This window comes from Phycodurus eques, chromosome 17, assembly GCF_024500275.1.
Source record: "Phycodurus eques isolate BA_2022a chromosome 17, UOR_Pequ_1.1, whole genome shotgun sequence".
In the NCBI taxonomy this organism is placed as follows: Eukaryota; Metazoa; Chordata; class Actinopteri; order Syngnathiformes; family Syngnathidae; genus Phycodurus; species Phycodurus eques.
In genome coordinates, this window is record NC_084541.1 from 8844225 (window position 1) to 8866707 (window position 22483).

A 22483-nucleotide genomic window follows, 5' to 3' on the forward strand; every position below is an offset into this window, starting at 1 on the left:
GTGCTTCAGTGTGCTGCCATTTTTGTGAGGTCGAACCTTTTCATGTTGGTGTCTTTGGGGGTGTGCCACATTGTGACACAGTGTGACAGACTGGATGTGAACCTGCTAACAACAAAGCACATGGATGTGAGAATCTAGTGACTTGGGTTTTTCCTTCCGCAGCTTCGGATATGACCTTGAGGGGGCTCCGCGAAATGTGGATCACATCATGAAATCCTCCGGAGGATCTGGGACAAACCTAGATATAAACACAAAAAGGTAACACAATTTATCTTTTAGACTAACATCGCCACCATTAGTTTGTCTTCATAGTATGTGCCAGTGCTTGATTTCAGGTGTACAGTTAAACATTTCTCATACAACCTGATGAATTGTGGGTCTTATTTTAGCTACATTTGTAGTGAGAGATACGTGTCTACATAGTACATCGTAAATACTTTACATGGTCTCACAAACTTGGTAGCCGGTCAATTTGAAGTGCGTGGCTGATTTTTGGTTCATGTTTGTTATAATATTTTGTTGATGTTGTGGCAATATATGTATTATTTTGGTAAGTTTGGGTCCCTGAAAGGAACCAAATTTTAAATGTTGCTCGTAAGTTGAAAAGGTTTACAAAACCCTGGTGTCAAGTGTATCTTTGTCATTTTACAATGTAGCCAAAGATGTTCCGTGTGAAATTTGCACTTGAGAGCTTGACTTCTTTCTTCCTCCTATTGTGAATTGACGAAAACAATTGGAAGATAAAGAGATTACAGATATATTACATATTACACAAAGAGTTTGAATCATCCTTCAGCGTGTGATAAAAATACTTCAATGCCTCCTCATATTATTTGTTTTTTATGCAGGCAAAAATTATACATATATTAAACATATTTTGTTACTTTATGTTCCAGAGTGAAAAGGCCATGTTTACATATACCAAAGGTCCTTAACCTGCTCCTTCTACTCACAGGTAAAGTCACAGCTACACAACATAATAACAAAAATGCCCAATGAGAAGCGAGTTTAATCAAAATAATACAAATTATTATTAGAGCCACACTGATAAATACATTTTCCAAGAATAACATTACAATTTTTCTTTTTACTGTAATACTGTTTTATAACTTGAGTTTCATCATTTCTATTGTATTTTTTTCCCTTGTCTTTGTGGCGCAAATGCTCCTTTGTATTAGCTCGACTGAACTTTTTGCAGTTCTATTTTTAAGCGACGGCCCTCATACTTGAATGGACGTCATCCATCACTTGTCATGTTATACACACATTAAAACGTTCCACTCTATTTTTTTAGGAAACCCGTTGTTGCAGTCAGAATACCGTCTGTGTGCAATGATAATACGAAGTCCACAATACCGCAAATTCTTTGCAAACATGGAGAATCTGAGTAAGAGGTGAAAAATTGACCTCAGACATCGGAACTTTTCAAGTAGTTTTTGATACATAAAAGTGCTGTTAGTTTTAGGGATTAAGATTACATTCTAAACATATGAGTAATCCCCTGTATGGATCCATTATACTCAATATAATTATTAATTGTAGTTGTGTAGAACATTATTGTCTCATATTGAGAGCTCTTTTGTGTTATTTATCATGTTTTATCTCTCGCTGAAGTATTTGGGCAATGACCATTGAAAAGTAGTTTTCTAAGTCACCTCTTTGAGTCAGTTGAACAAATACTTTTAAGACCCTAAAAAGGAGGTGCTCTGCATAAAGTGGCCATAATTCCAGCAAAATGAGACACTATATTTTGTGGAACCTCCTAAATTGAAGCCCAGATTTCAATCACATTTCGATCTGCCCTGTAACTCTGTCTATATTCAAAATCCCATTTTACATTGTTTAGTTAGTCCATACTACTAAATGATAACTGTTTCTGCTTCCTAATCAGGTCTTGCTTCCGGTAAAGAGACCTCAACTACGACACCGCCTCATGTGACAAGCGCTCCGACTTTAGGTAAGCTTGCACACTTGCACACTTGCATTCTACAAGAGTGGTATAACCGGTAGTCAGGTGTCGATGGATGATGCCTCCAGGTGCTGTGTATGACGTTAGACTAAAGGTTGCATACAGTGAGGAAATCCCAACTAATATATTAGAAAATGCACACAAATGACTATATATATATATATATATATATATATATATATCTGAAGTGTCACTAATGGTGTAGTGGTACATTTGCCTGACTTTCATGTGGGCAGTGGGGGTTTAATTCCTGAACAGGATAAGCAGTTTTGAGAATGAATTAACAAATGTATAAGAGCTGGTCATTTATTTATTTTTGTAATGAATGAATGTCAAATATGCAAATTCACAGCACGTCATCCTTTTCCATGTAAGCCTATCTCCTGCATCCTCCTCTCGAACACCAACTGCCTTCATGTCTTCCCTCACGACATCCATCAACCTTCTCTTTGGTCTTCCTCGAGCTCTCTTGCCTGGCAGCTCCATCCTCATCGTCCTTCTGCCAATATACTGAATCTCTCTCCTCTGGACGTGTCCAAACCATCGAAATCTGCTCTCTCTAACTTTGTCTCCAAAACATAGGACCTTGGCTGTCCCTCTGATGAGCTCATTTCTAATTTTATCCAACCTGGTCACTCCGAGAGCGAACCTCAACATCTTCATTTCGGCCACCTCCAACTCTGCTTCCTGTTGTCTCTTCAGTGCCACTGTCTCTAATCCGTACATCATGGCTGGCCTCACCACTGTTTTATGAACTTTGGCCTTCATCCTAGAAGAGACTCTTCTGTCACATAACACACCTGACACCTTCCTCCACCCGTTCCAACCTGCTTGGACCCGTTTCTTCACTTCCTGACCACACTCACTATTGCTCTGGACGGTTGATCCCAAGTATTTAAAGTCCTCCACCCTTGCTATCTCTTCTCTCTGTAGCCTCACTCTTCCCCTTTACCACCTCTACCTTTGCCCTATGTCGCATCTCATTGTATTCTTTTCGCCTCTCCTCGGTCCTCTCAGTGTCCCACTTCTTCTTAGCTAACCTTTTTCCTTGCATGATTTCTTCTACTGTGAGGTTCCACCACCAAGTCTCCTTCTCTCCTTTCCTGCCAGAAGATACACGAAGTACTCTCCTGCCTGCCTCTCTGATCACCTTGGCAGTAGTGGTCCAGTCTTCTGGAAGCTCCTCCTGTCCACCGAGAGCCTGTCTCACCTCTTCACGAAAGGCTGCACAACACTCGTCCTGTCGCAGCTTCCACCATATGGTTCTCTGCTCTGCCTTTGTTTTCCTAATCTTCCTCCCCACCACCAGAGTCATCTTACACACCACCATCCTATGCTGTCTAGCCACACTCTCCCGTACCACCACTTTACAGTCGGTAACCTTCTTCAGATTACATCGTCTGCACAAAATGTAATCCACCTGCGTGCTTCTACCTCCGCTCTTGTAGGTCACCCTATGTTCCTGCCTCTTCTGGAAAAAGTGTTCACTACATTTGCATCCTTTTTGCAAAGTCTACCACCATCTGTCCCTCCAAGTTCCTTTCCTGGATGCCGTACTTACCCATCACTTCTTCCTCACCCCTGTTTCCTTCACCAACATGTCCATTGCAATCTGCACCAATCACGATTCTCTCTCTGTTTGGGGTACTCAGAACTACTTCAACGAGCTCCTTCCAGAATTTCTCTTTCACCTCTAGGTCACATCCTACCTGTGGGGCATAGCCACTAATCACATTATACATAACACCCTCAATTTCAAGTTTCAGCCTCATCACTCGATCTGATACTCTTTTCACCTCCAAGACATTCTTAGCCAACTCTTCTTTGAAAATAACCCCGACTCCATTTCTCTTCCCATCTACACCCTGGTAAAATAATTGAAACCGTGCCCCTAAACTTCTAGCCTTACTGACTTTCCACCTGGTCTCCTGGACACACAATATATCCACCTTTCTTCTAATCATCATGTCAACCAACTCCTGAGATTTTCCTGTCATAGTCCCAACATTCAAAGTCCCCACATTCAGATCTGGGCTCTGTGTTTTCCTCTTCTCTTTCTGCCGAAGAACCCGCTTTCCACCTCTTCTTCGTCTTCGACCCACAGTAGCTGAATTTCCACCGGCGCCCTCGGCGGACGTTGTTAACCCGGGCCCCGACCGATCCGGTATGGAATTCTTTGGATGAAAGCTCATATTTGTTTGGCAAAGTTTTAAGCCGGATGCCCTTCCTGACTCAACCCTTTGCATTTATCCGGGCTTGGGACCGGCCTACAGTTTGCACTGGCTTGTGCCCCCCATAGGGCTGCATTAAAAATATTTTTTTTAATCAATAATAGGCAATAATAAATTCTTCTAGATAAAAATACAAGTCACGAGCGGAATGTAGCTCAACGGAATGAAGTAAAAGTAGTGTTTCTTCTCAGCTAAAACACTCAAGTAAAAGTAAAAAGTAAGTCGCATTAAAAATACTCTGACCAGTACTATTCATCCAAAAAGTTACTTGACTCAGTGTAGCGGCTTAAATGTAGCTCACCCACGACCACAACAGCCTTCTCTCCATTGCAGCATTCTACATTTTGGACATCGCTGTTGATGTGACTGGGCCTGTGAAGAATGAATCAGAAATTACTTCCTGGGTATGTTCGGAATCTGATTTCTCGCAAAGAAACCAAATTTAAGATTTGACTATGAATTTGTACGTTCTGCTTCTCAGCTCCAGGAGGTGTTCCAAAACAGTCTGGGGAGCTGTGTTTCTTCGCAAACCGAAAACACAACAGCTTTACCCGCTCAGTTGCAAACTGTATCTGCAAACACTTCAGTCGGGACAACAACTGCCGCAACGACAAACGGGACTCAAAGCAACGTCACGGCCACAGCTATGTTACAAAGCAACAACACAACTGCAGCCACAACTACACTGCAAAACAGTACAACTACAGCCACAACTACATTACAAAACAGCACTACAACCATGTTACAAAACACTACAACTACAGCCACAACTGCATTACAAAACAACACTGCTGCAGCTGCAAGCACTTTACAAAACAATAATACCACTACAGTAACCACAACATTACAAAACAACAACACTACCATGACTACTACAACATTACCAATCTCAAATACAGCTACAGCAGTACAAACCTTTGGCACGACTGCAGCTATAACACTGCAAATTTCAGACACAAATGCAGTTATTACCGTTAAAGGTACACCCAATGATGCTGGCAGCAACAGAGCAAAGATCACAACCAACAATGCAGCCAAAACGGCAGAAAAAAATATTGCCAGCTCGAACAATGCACGTTTCATTCGACAAGCCATCCTTAGCAGGTGTCGTTTCCTTTTATTTGTTTTTATTTTAATTTCTTCAGCATTTGTCTTTCCCAGTAATCTGAGTAGTAACAATTTGGAAAATCTTATTGCTATTATTCTTTTTCAGCAAATCAAGTGACTTATTTCAGGTATGCAAGGTTACTCTCTGTAATATAGTCATTTGCCGGATCATATCAATGTGCATTGATTTATCACACTGATTGATTTATAACAGGGAATGGAAGTTTCCTGTGCGAAGAAGACTGAAATCAGGTTGGTGTGATTGAGCTGCAACGAAAATGTATTTGATTTTAAATTATTTTATTTATTTTAAAGCTATAAAGGTTTAGTTCTCTGTTTGATAGGAACAAGAAATGTATTCTTATTGATCAGAAAGACCAACTGCTTTGTGATCTTGGCGCTGAGGCAGAGTGTGGCGCCTTGTTGTATCCTGCAAACACTCTGTCATCAAAATTCCTCTGACATCCATACACGGGGGAAAAGAGCCAATCGTTTGAGTGAGTGCTATATATTCTTACAAAAAAAAATGATATGCCAGTTTTTTGTTGTTGTTGTTTTGTATGTTTGTTTTTTAATCATCTTTTTTTGTTCTCAAAAATAGATCCCCTAAACAATAACTGCAGCAGTGATCATTTGGAGGAAAACATCTGTATTTATACACAAGATTCAACCAATTCAAAATGGTAAGCTGTTTATTTGCAGTGCTGGGATTTTCACTTAGTTCCTTTCATCATTTGTAAGAGCACTACGCATTTTCGGTCAAAGACATAAAATAGGAATTTTTGTCAATTTCATTTGACAGTAAAGCGTTTGGGGCGCCTCCGTGTGGTGCAGGTGAGCGTCAACACGTCCAATAATGTAATAATTTGTCAGTCCACTATTTAAATCAATATTGAAAGTCTGCATTGTAAACTAAACACACAGCACAGAACATCAATATTGCTGTATATTCAATATCCTAAATTCAAGACTGGCACACTAAAAAAAAAAAGTTATTAGTAAAGGCCTTGAAAGTGTTCTCATTGTAGTCATGGCAACATGCTTTGACCTTTACAGGTAAAAATAAAAACTGCAGCTGCGGTGCTTACTGCAATGGGACTGGTATGTTTTGAAAGTTATCAGCTAGCTACCAGATGATTATACAGTATTGGCTGTTTTTTTTGTTTTCAACCCCACTCTGTTTTTGAACTTCTTAGATGCATATTACACTTTTGAAATTTCAATACAAGATCCTGAGATGAGCCACACCTACCCGCTGACACTGGTAAGCTCACAAAGTGTGTACGTGTGTTTACATGCAGTATATTCCTTTTGTAACTACTGTAATTGATTAGACTTTAAAATTCTATTCGAACAGATTTCCCGGCTGAACCAGAGCTGCTCTCCATCAACAAAGTAATTTGCACAAATGTACAAGAAGTGCTGTTTTTGTCCACTTTGAGTCCAATCTTTGGATTTTTTTCTTTGTAGTGGCTCTTGCGCTTTGTCCTCCACTGCTTCTAAATACAAGGTAAACAACCACCAAATTACATAGAGCCTTGACTTGATTGACTATGTTGATGTTCTGGAGTTAAACCGAGCTGTTGTTTCCACTCAGAATGCCACCGCGGACTGTGCTCAAGCCGGAGCGATGTGAGTCTCATAAAATCATCACGTGACCTCTGCAAAAAGACAGACTGCCTTACACTTGTGACTTTTGATTCTTCTAGCGCTCAGATTTGCAGAGTGATTTTACAGTTGGCTGAAGAAGCTCCCATCTGTAACGTGTCCGCAGCCATAACGACCGTGTTTCGGTTGGAGCAGAACGTAACGTTTGATGGGCGAATAACCAGAGCAGGTGTGCAGTAGAACTACATAAACAATGTCAACATCAGTTTACCTTTTTCTATACATGCACTGCTCAACCTGGGCTTTAAAACATGAAAAGAAAGTAATTAAATGAGGAATAAATACATTTATTTAAGCAAAATGATCTGACAATCGAACAGGAAAATGTGTCTTTGCACAATTTATTAAAACAAGTCAACACAGCAAGCCTAAAAAAAACACACAGATGTCTTAAAACTAGCACCTACACCTTTAGAATTATGCTATTTTTTGTTTTAAGACAAACTTTCTCATAACTAGTATTAAAATGTCAATAATTGATTTTCAAGGAGGAAAAATGCTGGAAGCAAGTGAAATCCTCCCACGCAAAAACTGCCTAGTTAGAAGACATATCTTAGCAAACAAAGAACAAGCATATTTTACCTTGATTTGAAATATGTAATCTTGATTAGATTTTGCATTGTGGCAGTGACGCCACAAAGGTTCTGACACAGCAGTTAGGCTTTTTTTTTTGCTCCTGCTAAAATGCAGCAATTTAAATAGCGTTAAGTAAAGCCTAAAATATGTCAATTTTATGCTAATTACAGTGCATAACTCTATGTATAAAATCATAAATACATATATACAGTGTAACCTCTGAGGTTATGTATTATATTTTAATGTACTTTACTTATATTTTCAAACTATTTATTAATTTACTAATTGTAGAGGCACGGTTTTAAAGTAACAGTTTAAAATTCTTTACTGTCATTCAAAAACAAGTTAATCACTGTTCATGGTAATACATAAAAACAATAAACCATTTATAATTTAACATTTTTAACGTGATGAATAACAAAGAATCCCCATTGCTTATGCATCCTTCTCTTCATACGTTTGTCTTCCCTGAAGTTCCGATGCGGTTAGTGGCACCAAAAAGGCAAAGATGCTCGCTGAACTCCTGTTAAATTTGAGCTTTTGACTTCTTGCAGGACATCATGCATTACATTGGAGGTTTTTGTGGAGGTCAATGTTTTATTTAGTTATTCTTTTTTTTTTTTTTTTTTTTACCAAAGATTTTGACAGGGTCCTGTTATATTTGTGAACACAGGCTCATGGACTTAGCTTTATATTAACCTGTCTTTCATTCTTTGAATCTCACAGCTATCTGTGGTCATCTAAATGTCAGTGGCAATTTGCTAGACTCTCAGTTCACATGGATTAACACCACCCTTGAGCATGCAGAGTTTTGCGCAGCACAGGAAGACTCTCCCCCTTTACTCTCCACCCAAACCTGGTCTGTAACTGGTCGATTGAGTTTCACAGAGATGTCAAATGTTCACGAATCTTAAAGTGTCCATTTCCTGCTCTAAGTCAATCAGGGGAAAATGTGGTGGTGCAACTGAAAGAACAGTGTGTTCCAGCGATCTCACCCACGGCCAGCCCAAATGTGACAACCACACAACCGAACACCGCCTCCAGCAATACGACGTCATCCCCGGCGAACGCAACATCAGCATACCCGGACGTCACCACCGCCTCACCAAATGAAACAGAGATCCGAGCCAACGCTCTTCTTGAGCTGACCGCCAATGTGTCCAGACTAAACTCCAGTCAGGTGAACGAGCTTGTGTCTCGCTTGGAGGATCTGTTGTCGGGCCCCAATATCAGCCTGGCTCTGGCTAATACGAGCATCCACATCGTCAGCAACCTGCTGGACGCTTCTGCCGAGACACTGGCCAGCTCCTCCAACAGGTGACTCTCATGCTTTATACATCCTACACTCTGAGCTTTTTAACAGTAAAATTAATAACCCTTATAACTACTATATAATAACCATTATAACACACACACACACACACATATATATAATTTGCATTTAATCTTTTAAAAAACAAACTGTTTTTAAAAAGGTGAAATGCAAATCTGCACAAATTAAATTTATTTGTCAGACTATAGGCATGTTTGTTGAACTTTTACTTGTATTCTGTCATCCCAAATGTAAATTAAATGTTCTCTTTTTTTCTCCTTCATCAGAATTATAAGGATTGTTGATACAGTGAGCCTTAAAATGATCCTTGAAGAAGAAACAGAGACTCTCTTGTCGCCAGCTTTGGCTCTGTCTGTCAAAGCAGTGGATGGTAGTGATTTTCAACAAGTCCTCTTCTCCATCTCAGACCCCAGCAATGCACAGGTATAACATTGTAGCTTTAAGACGTGTTTTCAACTATAGGACACAAAAATGTGACCACATCATTAGTAATAACTGGACTGGTGACTAATGATACACTAATAGAGATAGATTATTGACAAATAGACATGAAGTTTCTGAGTTCTCCCAGTGACACATAAATATGTCTGCAGTTCACAAGGTCAGAGCGGCACGGACAGCATATTTTGCGCACATATTTGAAGAAAAAAACACTGTGACATGACATGCATGCAAGTTTGGCTGTATGCTTGCTACATATGTGGCGAGACTGTTTGTTCCACTTTTAGAAACATTTAGTGAGATGGAGTGGGTCAGGAGCCCGGGTAGTTGACTGGTGGACTAGTCCAGGGTGTACACCGCCTCTCACCTGTTGTCAACAGGTAGGCTCAAGTTACCCTGGGCCAGAGATGGGTAGCAATGTGCTGCAGTTGTAGTGATATTTACTTGAGGAACCTTTTGGATAAATTGTACGTGTCAGAGTAGTGTTAATGTAACGTACTTTTTACTTTTACTTGAGTATTTTTGTTAAGAAGAATCACAAATTTTCACTCTGTAACACTGCGCTAAATTCTGCTTGCTACTTTTACTTTGTGTGCATTTTAAGGTCCGAGGAGATCCCAGGTTCCGAAGGGATGTGAGGAACGACGACTCCATCCCTCAGGGCTCCATCACACTGCCCGCCTCCCTCACCCAAAACCTAACCTCTGAGGAGCAGCAGATGGCCTCCAGAGTCCATTTCAACTTTTACCAGAAGAGCACTTTATTTCAGGTCCAGACGCAAGTACTATATGCAGGTGCCTCTCAACAAAATTGGAATTTTGTGGAAAGTAGACAAACGGGACTCAAAGCATGATGATTATAGCTTACAGCCAAAGAAAACCCTAAATCAATTTTCTCAAGAAATTGGCAAACAATTAAGAAACAATCTAAATTATTTTAATTCAAAAAATAGGTAGGAATCGGCCTTCTGAAAAATAATTTAATTAATCTATGTAATATATTTCATTTCACTTTGTGAATTGAACAACTGCCGTGGTTGTCAAACCTTGTACACCGAGTACAGCCTAAAACAATACTTGGCTCCCCAAGTACCACCATAATGACCAACATTAAATTTCAGTAGTGTCGTAGGCCCAAGTGTATATAAAAACATGGCAGAGGTATTGTTCCTAAAAAGTATCTTTAATATTATTTTAAACCACTGCGACATTATGTACAAATTGAAGATTAACACTGCACCGAAATACTTTTCTAATTATGCAATTAAGATGTACTATTGCATAAAGGTGTATTGAAAAAAACAGTTCTAAAAGATTAAATGCAAATATATATCTGAATTGTACTTCACAAATGTACTGCAGTGGAATTTCAAAAAAGGTTTATGCCACTGCAACTATGCACAGTTTGAACAGAGTTCCCGCCACACTTTGAGAATCACTGAACTACTGCAATGAACAAACTTATCTACGATATTCCATTTTATTGAGACGCATCTATTGAACATCCGTTCTTGTATATTACAGACACAGAACAAACTGTTTTTGTGAGTAATTGAGAGAGTCGATGAATAGACAGGGTGATTGAAAAAGTAACTCCCTATTTTGAAGTACTTGTAATTTATTTCGGAACTATAATTCTTACAAGAAATGAACATGAGAAGAAAGTCTATTGCATGGAGTTTTATTTAAAATTCGATATGGACGGCAGCATTAGCCACCAGTTTCTCAAGCCACCTGGGAACCGCATTACATGATTTCACAAGGAACTCTTGTGGGATGGAAGACATACCTTCTCGTATTCGTCCTTCAAGTTCTTCAGAAATCGGTGGTTTGGTAGAATAGACTTGCTCCTTTAATCATGGAACATACACAAAAAAAATGTTTTAATTATTACAACATACGAATAAATTCTAAGTATTTTAAAACAGGGAGTTGCTTTTCAATCACCCTGTACAATTTGATGAGGATGTTTTCAATAACTGTACAACTGGATAGAACTAAACATTTCATGAGTATTTCATTCAATTTTAAATGAATAGGGACAATATATGAGTGTTGTGAGGAAAATAATCAATTTGAATACTGTGCTATTCATACTGATTTATTTCTGCTAGGCATTCATGAAAGTGGACATGTTTTGAGCAAACGTGTCTTTTGTCCATGCAGGACAGATCCTTAGGAATACGTCGACTTAACAGCGGGATCATTGGAGCGAGTTTGGCAGATTTGACAGCCACAGGACTGCAGGATGAAGTTATGATTCGACTCAGGAACCTGGAACCAGTTCCTGTGAGTGTCTTTTTTTTTTAATTTAATTTATTATTATTATTTTTTTTTTTTAAAGAAATGTCCTTTTTGTAGTCGCTATAGTATTTCTACATTCACTACTTTGAGGCAGCACAATTGGAAACCATGTCAAGCTGCTCCAAAATTGATACCATAGCTCTGGAAATCAAAGACAGATGATGAACCCAGACAAGTTCCGTTTATCACTCTCATAACTGTAGCTCTCACTGGAACTCACTTAAGTTTATGTTGTACCTTCGCTAAACTACAGGCTAATTATGTGGCTACATGCGTCTTCTGGGACTTCACATTAAATGGTGAGTTCTCCTTCATGATATCCATTAGTATAAATAGAATTTAATGGATGAATGGAATTATTCTTCCACTGGCAGACAGATCGGGTGGCTGGAACAAAAACGGCTGTTATGTTCAAAACAGCACAGACAACATGACAGTTTGTGGCTGCAACCATCTCACCAGCTTTTCGATCCTGCTGGTAAGCTTATGTTCTTCTTCTCGTGCTCTTTACTTGAACAATGTAATAATGTCAATTCATTTGAACCACAAAAAAGGCAGAACATCTTGACTTGCAATCTTCTATTCTCAAGCAATGACGAGAACTAACCTTAGCGCCTCCCCCAAGTACAGAGCTCTTCGAACAACGAAGATGTCACACTTCCTTCACATTGTTCAAGGGGTGCAAATTCACCATACAAAGGGCAAAGAGTTACTGTAAATTTCGTGATGCCGATAGAGAACCATTTCACATAGCATTTTTGGGAGGCCCTTTGCCGCCATCCCAGAAATGCCGCACATATTGCACATAAACCACCACTGTGTGCATATAATGACGTTATTGGGGAACACTTGTATTAGCACAGCTCAATATAATAAAGTGCAATACTACAGTGTTTTTTTTGTTGTTGTTCAAAGTGGACCTAACACAACTAACTCACTATGAGCCTCGTGTTACATGGAAACTTTTTTGGTGAGTGTCATAAAAGTAGATGAACTCAGTTTGAAAACATTTGTATTGTTTTTTTATAATGATTTTAATTACTGCCATCTATTGGTTCAAATTAATTGGACCATGTCAATGAGAACTGCATTATTATTGTATAAGCATATATATATATATATTTAGGTGTACCTAATGTTGTGTCCCGTGAGCGTATAACATTGTCTCCTCGTCCAGGACCTCGCCAGGGAGCCTCTAACCAGTCGAGTGCAAGCCACTATTTTGACCTTCATCACATATATTGGCTGCGGGATCTCTGCCATTTTCCTGGCATTGACACTCCTCACATACTTGGCCTTTGGGTGAGCACTGGGTGTCACAGCACATCACGTGGTGGGCCATCTGGTGACCTACAATTAGAACCTGAATTCGAATATTTGTTCCATTAAATTGTATTAATTGATCCTCAATGGTTAGTTTTTTTCCCATCCAATCAGATTTCAGCCTTTATATGCTGCCATGTCTATTTATAATCTGCCCTGCAGGGCCTTCAGCTCAGTTGTGCCAGCCCATGTAATTTAAACTATATTAGCAATGGAACTGTTGCTTTAAGCCCATTTCTGCCATAAAAATAATAATAATAATAATAATACAAAAATACAATGAATATATACATAAATAGATAATAAATGTTTGTTTTTACTTGGCAGGAAGCCAATTCCTGCAATATTGTTGTTGTTGTTGTTGCTTGTACTCTTACATGGCAGAGCTTGTTTCCATCAGTGATTTTTGTAATTTTTTTAACACTGTCCCTAGTGTTGTGCTTGACACAAGAGCTTCCAAAGGCAAGCACCGTTTGAAACGCTGACTCTAATAGTCAGCTTTCTGAAGGCTTGGTGTATTTCTATGAGAAAATGTAGTGAAATTACGTGACTTGGGTTTTTATAGCTGTGATAGCCGATCCACATGGTGGCATGCACCATGTGGGTGACCTACCGTTCTCTGCATGATGCCACTACATACTGTAAGCTTTGTCTTGTCCCTTGGCGTTGTTTTGGTACAAGGCAATGAGGACCATAGTCAGTATATTACTCTTATCATTATTATTTTTACTTTTCCTAAATATACAGTTTCTGCCATGTAGTAAAAACAATACTGTTGGAAACTAGCTTCCTAAAACAAAAAACAAAAAAAGATATATGATAGATATATATAGATGTATATATATATTTTTTTTATTTTTATTTTTTTACTGGCAGGAATGGGTTCTTGTGCTCAGCGACTAGTCAACTCTTTGGTTCAACCCCATGCATACTATTCATATTTTGTATTTTCTGAAACAATTGCAGCAAACTGCGCAAGGACAGCCCATCCAAAATCCTGATCCAGCTGTGCGTGGCTCTCCTGCTGCTCAACCTGATCTTCCTGGTGGACGCTTGGTTGGCTCTGTACCCGGACGCCGTGGGCCTCTGCATCTCCACCGCCTGGTTCCTCCACTACTTCCTGCTGGCCGCCTTCACCTGGATGGGCCTGGAGGCGGTGCACATGTACCTGGCCCTCATCAAGGTGTTCAACTCGTACGTCCCGTATTATATGCTCAGGTTCTCGCTGGCGGGCTGGGGCGTCCCCATGATTGTGGTCGTCATCGTCATAGCCGTCGACAAAGACAACTATGGCCTGGTGTCTTACGGGAGGTTTTCCGATGACACGACTGACGACTTGTGAGTCTTTTACCTGCGTACTGGAATATGGGTCATTTTTATATAATTTGATCAACAACAGTAAAGAGGTACCATAGTTATGACACTTTCACAAATTCATACATATTCATTCATATCTCAGAAATAACATTTATTTTGCTGTTGCTGCTATTGTGTAAATGCAAAATGGCTGCCTTATGCTGGCACTTCAGATCACAGATCTCTCTGGTGTATTACAACAACATAACTAGAGTCTCCAGTGGAATTAACGATAAAGACAGCTTGCGTGACAAAGAAGGACTGTTTTTTAAAAAAAAAAAAAAAAAAAAAAAGAAACTTTGAAGATACTAAGTTGCAGTTGTGTTACTTTTCATGGAAAAGGCATATATTAAACAATCTGAGAAAAATCCTATACATTCAAAAATGGAATTAGCATATTCAGAAAACATGTTGCAAATCATAAAACTTCATTTCAGACACCTAAACAAAAAGACATTTAGGCATTAAAAGTATATAGAAATATTATTTGTAACTATTTTTTTTCCCTTAGAAATTTTTATGAACAAACAACTGCCAATAAGTCAAATACTCATATCAGTAAAACTTATTGATTTCCAAAGGGAAATTTAGTGGGCCACGTCTTTACTATTATTGATCAAATTATATGAAAATGACTCATATTACTCTACACGCACATGCTAATATCCCACAATGCATCACCAATTAAAACAAAATTCCAAACGTCTGCTCCAGCTGTTGGCTGAACAACGACATCGCCTTCTTCGTGGCGGTGGTGGCCTACTTCTGCGTCATCTTCCTGTTCAACTTCATCATGTTCGTCGTGGTGCTGGTCCAGCTCCATATGATCAAGCGGCAGAACCCGCACAACTCACAGCACCGCTCCACGGGACAGAACGTGCGCAGTGTCGTGGGCATTACAATCCTGCTCGGCCTCACCTGGGGCTTTGCCTTTTTTGCCTGGGGGCCCCTCAACCTGCCATTCATGTACCTCTTTGCCATCTGTAACGCCTTCCAAGGTGAGACTCGGATCGTCACCCCGATACTGAGAGCATTTCTATTAACCAAAATAAAAATATAAAATGACTGGTGTTTGGATAAGAGACAGACATTTCATTCAATTCGGACTGCAATATTTGTGATGTCTTGTATCGACCGCGGTGCCTTGGGATATGAGTTGAATTCATTCTGTGACCAGGCTCGTAACTCAAATCACTTGTATCTCTCATGAGCTTTCCCCATTGAAATTAATGGAATTGCCATTAACATGGTTCAGCTCAAAAAACATTTTGTAATATGCTTTTTAAATGATCATCATTATTATTATATAAAGCACTTTTCCAGAAACTCAAAGAGGCTTCACAGTACAGGGTTAAAAACAGTTCAACAAAATACAGATATTAAAAAAAAAAAAAAAAAAAATGCACAATATATAAAGTAGAATTTAAACAAAAGCCATTTGTGATTTGGTGAGAGGGTTGAACAGGGACAGATTAATGCAGTCGCGGATGTGTTTTGGAGTGTGTTCCAGAGGGAGGGGGCAGCTCTGGAGAAAGCTCTGCCACCACAGGTTTATGAGAAAAATTGCTCTCTTAAAATATTGTATTTTACTTTATAAAAACATAATGACATAATTAAATAGAATTCAAAAGAAGGACTTTTTGTCACTGCATCAATTGAATGGGCATTGGGCTGCTGTGCCCCTTTTGCCACCGAAGGGCAGTAGAAGACAAACAGACGGAATTCCTGTCCATGAAAGTCTGTAGCCTTTCAGCTCCTCACAGAGGAGAAAAAATATGACCGAGTACTGCTATATTGAATGTCTGTGTTGCTGTACCGTTCGTGCTCAACTATCAGTTGGGTTACATACGTGTTTTCCATTATGTGTTAGGATTAAGCTAACAGACTAAAGACGGTTGTTTTAAATACATGTGTAATTCTTCTAGTTTTATGTTTGACAGTAAGCCAACTGGGAAGTGGCTTTAAATGGCTTGAAGTCTCCTCTTTGAAGAACTGGTCCCCATTTGCCAAAGTCCTGCTTCTTATGAAGGAGTTGACTGCCACCATATAGCGCTCATATCTCAAATTTGTTTGTCTCAAGGTGCGACTGTATTGGTGTAACTAGCTTGTGTCAGTGAGGGGAAACTCAAGCTGATATTATGCATCCACATTATTGCACGCCTCTTTGCTGCAGGTTTCTTCATATTCGTGTTCCACTGTGCGATGAAGGATGTGGTGAGGAGGCAGTGGCAGACATACCTCTGCTTTGGAAAAATTAGGCTGGCTGAGAACTCAGGTGATACATTTTCACTTTTCCCAAGTTGTTCACCTGGTTACTTTCAAAGAATTTCAGAATAGTGAGAAGGCGCACAACAAAAACAAGATGCTCATTATGGCTCAGCTAACTGGGTTTGGCTTTTTTGCAGACTGGAGTAGCACGGCAATCCAGAAGAGAGCTACGTCCCTTTCCTCACCGCCGTCGTCACGGTCCAACAAGTCGTCCAGTTCGTCGTCTTTCCTCAGTCACAACTTGCGGCTGACTCACGGCATAGGTCAGCTAATAGAGGTTGCCATAGTAACCAATAACAACATTCTCTCCCCCCATAGTGGTGCTGGATTTACTTGCTAAGCCCATCAACGGTTATTTTGTGTAATGACTGTGATGTTTTGTTTCAGGAAATCCATTAGAAGACAGAACCATCACCGCTGACGAAGAACCCAGCCTGGATGGCGTCCTCAACGACCTCAACAGGGAGCATAGAAACCACCAGCCACCCTCACGCACACATCCACATTATACTTAGTAAGCAATAGCCATGTTGATTTTATAGCATTTTCAATGGGCACATTAAAAATCTCCATTAATATAGCTTATTTTTTGTATCCAATTTTCTACATTCATGCTTATCAGAATCCCTGCCGGACTCTTTGTTCCTTCTGTGTGAGATACAAATCGATAAATATATGTGATGCTTTATTCGCTAAATCCTCAAGAGTATTAACCAAACCACAGAGGCGTCATGAATATTTGGACCAAACACTTGGACCTTTCATTAGGCCGAATAATGAGATATCACAAATTTTATTTTGCTCATTCATGAAGAGAGGGTATTTGTTCAAGAGGGTTTAAAATAAGTTTCAATCTTATAAGCTAATGCAATGCAAAATTACCCATGGCTTTATCTTTATAATGGCATTTTATGGCCAGTGTATGATACAAATGTATTAGTTTCTTTCAACAACAAAAAAAACCACTTTGAGCCAAGTGAATCCAGCAATGACTATTTAATCATTTGGCTTCAACTGTTTGAACCAACCCGTTTTAAAATTTGACTGAACCATGCTGGCATCTTTGTCAGACTTCCATCACAACCAGATGTAGCGGACATGCGCGCCGCAAATCGAGGTGCCACAGAGACTCGCAACCACCCAATTCTCCACGCTGCCCTGCTGTGAGACAGCGACTAGGACAGTGCCTGGTGTACGTCAAGTGGACCTTAACCTAATTAGCAGCTTCCCATCAAATCTTGATTCCCGTCTTCAAAAGACTGCCTCCCGGACCACATGTTTGGGGGAGATATATTCAAACCTGCTCATGGAGGGGCCACCCGTGGACGCGCCTCTGTTTGTTAACGGCAGATAAAATGCCTTTTGATATCTTGCAAACTCTGTAGAAACATTCCAAATGTATGCCTTGGTGTCTGTGTCACTATTCTCAGTTCGACAGGTCCTCTGCAAGATTTTGAAAGCGGTTCATGATTTGAAATCAAACAGTACGAAATGTTGTATTGAACAATAAGCAACCCATCTGCCACGACCAAAGTTTAAATAATGATTCTATGCATGCGAGTACAAAGTTAGGAGTGTTTTAGATTATGATTTTAAACCCATTTACTCAAATTTGTAGACAAGATTCAGGCTGATGGGTGTGGTCTTCTCCAAGTCGGTAATTCCTCTTCCTACACCCTGCCTCTGGGGTATTTAACTATGAATTCACACTTTCCTCCGTGAGTTGTCTAGTCTTGTTCCTCCTCTCCTCGTACCTTGCTGGCAACCCCCTCCCCCTTCTTTTTTCTTCTTTGTCCTCGGGCGCCTCCGGGAGCCACCACGTGCGCGAACGCCCGCTGCAACCAAGCCGGCGGCGTTTTCGAACGAAGAAGCCGGCCATGCGGCTCAGATCGCTTTCTTTAGCGAGCAACTACCGGCATCCCGTACGCCTCTGAGGGCCAGAGCTCGGCCAGCGGCGGTACCCCCAAACGGGACAACAACTTTCCTTCCCTATTTCTTTTTATTTTGTGCATCTTGTTTTTCTTCAACCAAAACTGCCTCATTTCTGCCTGAGGTCCGGAGGAAGACCACCCCGAAAGACCAGCTGATCTGAGTCGACACTGCAATCTTTACTATGATGTACAACATCAGTGCCTAATAATTTTGGAGAAATTACTAGCTTCACACGAAATCCCAACTTTGTCTTCTCTCGCTCTGACTCAACGCAGTAAACGGTCACTTATTTTAGCTCAGCGACCACACACGATGTCCTCGTTTCCATTTTCGTACACTTCATTTTCTTTTTACCCTTAGTGTTTTTTTCCTTTTTGTAGTTGTAGCTGTGTGTTTCATTAAATATAAAATTAAACTCTTGGTCGTATTTGGTGTGTGTCCTGAGTTTGCGTAATGTCGTAGAGCGTAGCCACCTTCAGAGTATGAGACTGATTAAAAAGGTTTGTCATCATTTCTCCTAAAGTTTATACTTGTAAAAAGTGACGTGGTGCCCTTTTCCGGAGACATTATTTTGATTTTAACAATGTAATTTAAAATTACGATAAAGCGGAAGTAACGCAAGCGTCGCTCCTGGCTTATTACTGTCTACTAAATTAATTAAATTCTTGTTTGACATATATACGCTACACAGATCGCAAAAGCCACTGGCGGCTTGTTTTTACTTTCTCAGATGTTCTTTTAAATCCTTGAAGCATTCATATGTAAACTGCACATTTTAGAATATAGAAAGCATTTTTTCCATTCTGTTTCACTAATGGCATTTGCGCTGATAAAAATAGTGCATCGGCGAAAGCCACTTTAATTTCTAAAGGTTACAAAGTAAATAGTATGGAACAATCATATTTCAGGGAGAGAGAGAATAAATAAATGCCACCGAGTCCCACAGGGTCGCTTGAAAATGTGCTCCGCAAGCTACATTCACTGTCTTTCACATCTGATATACACAGACTGGCCACAACATTACAACCACCTGCGTAATCGAATGAGATCCATTGCAAGATCTGTATCGACAAGTGTATCAATACGAAGATAATGCTCTTTGATTGAAATCATTAGTTATTAACTGAACAATGTGTTTATTATTGTGCTTAGGAGCGTAATACTGCGATCTTATAGTTTGGTTATGTCATTTAGCTACATGACGTATACAAAATATTAAAAACATATTCCAGTATGATGCAGTGCAGTTCTACACTACAGCAAACTACAACCATCCATCTAGTCTTCAATGAACCTAACGTATGTTTTTGGAATGTGGGAGGAAGCCGGAGTACGTGAAGAAAACCCATGCAAGTAGTGGGAATATGCAAACTGCACTGAAGCAGACATACTCGCCGTGCTGCCTCAAAATACAAACATACTGTCTCAGTGTGAAAACTGAACATTTCATTATTATCGTTGTAAAGGCAGACTTTTTGATACAACTCGTATTGGCCTTTTATATAGTGTAAGTGGTCAATAATGTTGTGGCTGGTCAGTGTCAGTGTTACACTTTATTATATCAGAAGAAACGAACATTGCTAATAAAACATGACGTAAAATAGCACAAAGGTGGAATTAAAGTGGTGGATTTTTTCCGCCCACCCCCTTTCGACATTGGAATCGTTATCAGGCGTAATGCCAAGAAATCGACCTGGAGGGGAAAGAAAAAAAAAAAGAAAAAAAAAAGAAAAAAAAAAAATCAAATGACCATGTAACAAAAACAGCTTAAAAGTAATTCAGTTAATATCTTAACCCCATAAGTGGACAAAGCAACAAACAATAAAACAAGCAACTGTGCAGCTGTTCTATCAGTAACATTGTCACATTGTCAGTGTATCAGCTCACAGTTTAAACCTCCAAAGAGAGCGTTTAGAAGAGTGCATACTTATTAATATTAATGAGTCTTCCAAGGTTTATTCTATCATTCATTCATCTTCCGTTCCGCTTATCCTTACTAGGGTCGTGGGCCTACTGGAGTCTATTTTCGGGCGAGAGGCCGAACTGGTCGCCAGCCAATCGCAGGGCACATGTAAACAAACAACCATTCGCACTCACACCTACGGGCAATTTAGAGTCTTCAATTAATCTACCCCGGTCCTCAGAACTGCGAGGCCGATGTGCTAACCAGTCGTCCACCGTGCCGCCCCAAGTAAGGTTTATAAAAAAATAAAATAAAATTTATTTAAAAAAAAAAATAAAAAAAAGCTCATTGGCTTTTAGCAAAAAAATACTTAAAACCCAACTATAAAAGTAAAAGGAGAAATGTGTAAAGAAGGGGAAGTAAGCTGCATCAGCAAAACACTGGTGTGTTTGAGCGGCATGATGCAACTGCAGTATAAACTGACTGAGCATAATCACAATGTGCGTGTTGAAGATTTGGAACTATGATGACTTTTCATTGAGTGTTCCATAATACGTCTTTACAGTAAGCGTGTTCATGCTCAGTCCGAACATACCTAGAGAGCTATACAGCAGAGAAGAAAGCCTGTTCACATTCCAGCAGCTGAAGGGGAAAGGAGAAAAAGGGGAGAAAAAAAAAAAAGAGAAAGTTGTCACTTCTTCCACACAGTGTAGAAAACCCAGCTGACACACACAGTTAAGGAAGGTACAGCATTTTACATGCTAAGATAAATGTGACGGTTGAGCATTCACATTAAGATTACAATAAAACGGCTAATAGGAAATTAGTAATTTGTATTCAATATTCGCGTCAGGATTTGGGTTCACATGTCAAAGTTACTGCAGAAATCTACTTAAGCTAGTTTTATCTCAAACATGCTTGCTGCTTTGGCTCATTAATACTTGCAGATTGTCATGGAAGGATACAGCTCCATGTAGGAGGGCACGCAAACCACTTTTTTGGAGAACTCCACAGGACAGGAGAGTCTTCCCAGCTGCTCCTCATACTGACTCAGAGCCTCTGTCAGATTTGCACTGTTGCCCTGATGACCGACAACACAGAGAGACAGATAAAACATGTCGCAAAATATTAGAGTACAGTACTTGTTTTTTTTGTTTTTTTTAACCTGAATTAGCTGAGTGAACAACGCACACGCATGGTATACTACATGCTAAATATGCAGGTTATGGACATAACACAATGACAAACACGTATTGTTTAAAAAATATTTCATTTTTTTCCAGCAACAACATCAAAGGTGAGATTATAGCCATCTGTATGCCTTCTGTGCGGGAACAGTTTTGCTGTGCAAAGGGCTGCTCACAACTTCTAAGGGTCAAATTTAAATGGTATCTCAACATTTAAAATAGTTTATCAATGCAATGCTCACCTGGGTGAAATATTTCCCCTTAGGATGCAGAATTTTTATCGACAGATCCATAATGAGACGAAGGAACTCCCATGTTGAGTCTGCAACAATAACATCACTTTTCACATTGGCTGAACAGCCATTTATGGACAATATTTATGATCCAAACTTGCAAACCTTCTTCTGGTTCTGTGGATATTGGGACTGCAGTGAGATCGTTAATGATGTAGTCAAACCGTCTTTCCTCTTGGACGTACTTCTTGAGCACAGGTACACAGTCTTCCACTAGAATCTGCCCCACATCACCCACTTTACCTTTATTCGAATGTTGACACTTCTGATAAGAGCAAGAGTCAAACTATACACGACAGTGGCATCCTTTGTGCACCATAGTGTTAACTACTATTTGTAACAAAGCTATGTTTTGAAAGAGTTTAGAGATGCGTTTGTGTGTATGTAAACAGTGACCGACCAGCTACTAAAAATGTAAACATGTCTTTGTGACAGTACTTCAATATTGTTTCAATACTCACTTGGTAACGGTCTCCCTTCAGGTTGTCCAGCACATTGCCACACGTCTTCCTCATGTACTTTTTGCACCCGTCAATCACCTTCTGATCAATGTACTGAAGCTTGTCAAGGAGCAAATGTCAATCACACCAAAA

At 39.7% G+C, this 22483-nt stretch overlaps 2 protein-coding genes across 4 annotated transcripts in view; one reads left to right on the top strand and one right to left on the bottom strand.

Annotated features, from left to right (window-relative positions):
* Positions 1-18922, top strand: LOC133415703 (adhesion G-protein coupled receptor G2). 3 transcript variants are annotated; one of them, XM_061701986.1, is made up of 31 exons: positions 1-258; positions 897-955; positions 1892-1957; positions 4074-4133; positions 4534-4604; positions 4682-5304; positions 5414-5435; positions 5522-5559; positions 5680-5804; positions 5909-5990; positions 6110-6141; positions 6364-6408; positions 6504-6571; positions 6665-6702; positions 6778-6817; positions 6905-6939; positions 7017-7144; positions 8278-8410; positions 8488-8868; positions 9151-9307; positions 9930-10094; positions 11491-11613; positions 11882-11927; positions 12003-12106; positions 12806-12930; positions 13918-14289; positions 15022-15305; positions 16481-16582; positions 16713-16838; positions 16963-17089; positions 17646-18922. In XM_061701986.1, coding segments are annotated over exons 1-31 (3828 nt in total). In that variant the 5' UTR covers positions 1-208; the 3' UTR covers positions 17647-18922. The 3 variants fall into 3 exon arrangements, with proteins under 3 accessions (XP_061557970.1, XP_061557969.1, XP_061557971.1); XM_061701985.1 differs by having other exon boundaries at positions 3-258; positions 16963-18922; XM_061701987.1 differs by lacking the exon at positions 4074-4133 and having other exon boundaries at positions 7-258; positions 16963-18922.
* sms (spermine synthase) overlaps positions 14626-22483 on the bottom strand; it is a 15825-nt gene continuing 7967 nt past the window's right edge. Inside the window, exons 7-11 of the mRNA XM_061701988.1 lie at positions 22352-22439; positions 21996-22110; positions 21840-21919; positions 21376-21491; positions 14626-21132 (exon numbers count right to left, since the gene is read on the bottom strand). Of these exons, the coding sequence (XP_061557972.1) occupies positions 21102-21132; positions 21376-21491; positions 21840-21919; positions 21996-22110; positions 22352-22439 (430 nt within the window). The 3' untranslated portion in view covers positions 14626-21101. The remainder of the gene's footprint in view (positions 21133-21375; positions 21492-21839; positions 21920-21995; positions 22111-22351; positions 22440-22483) is intronic.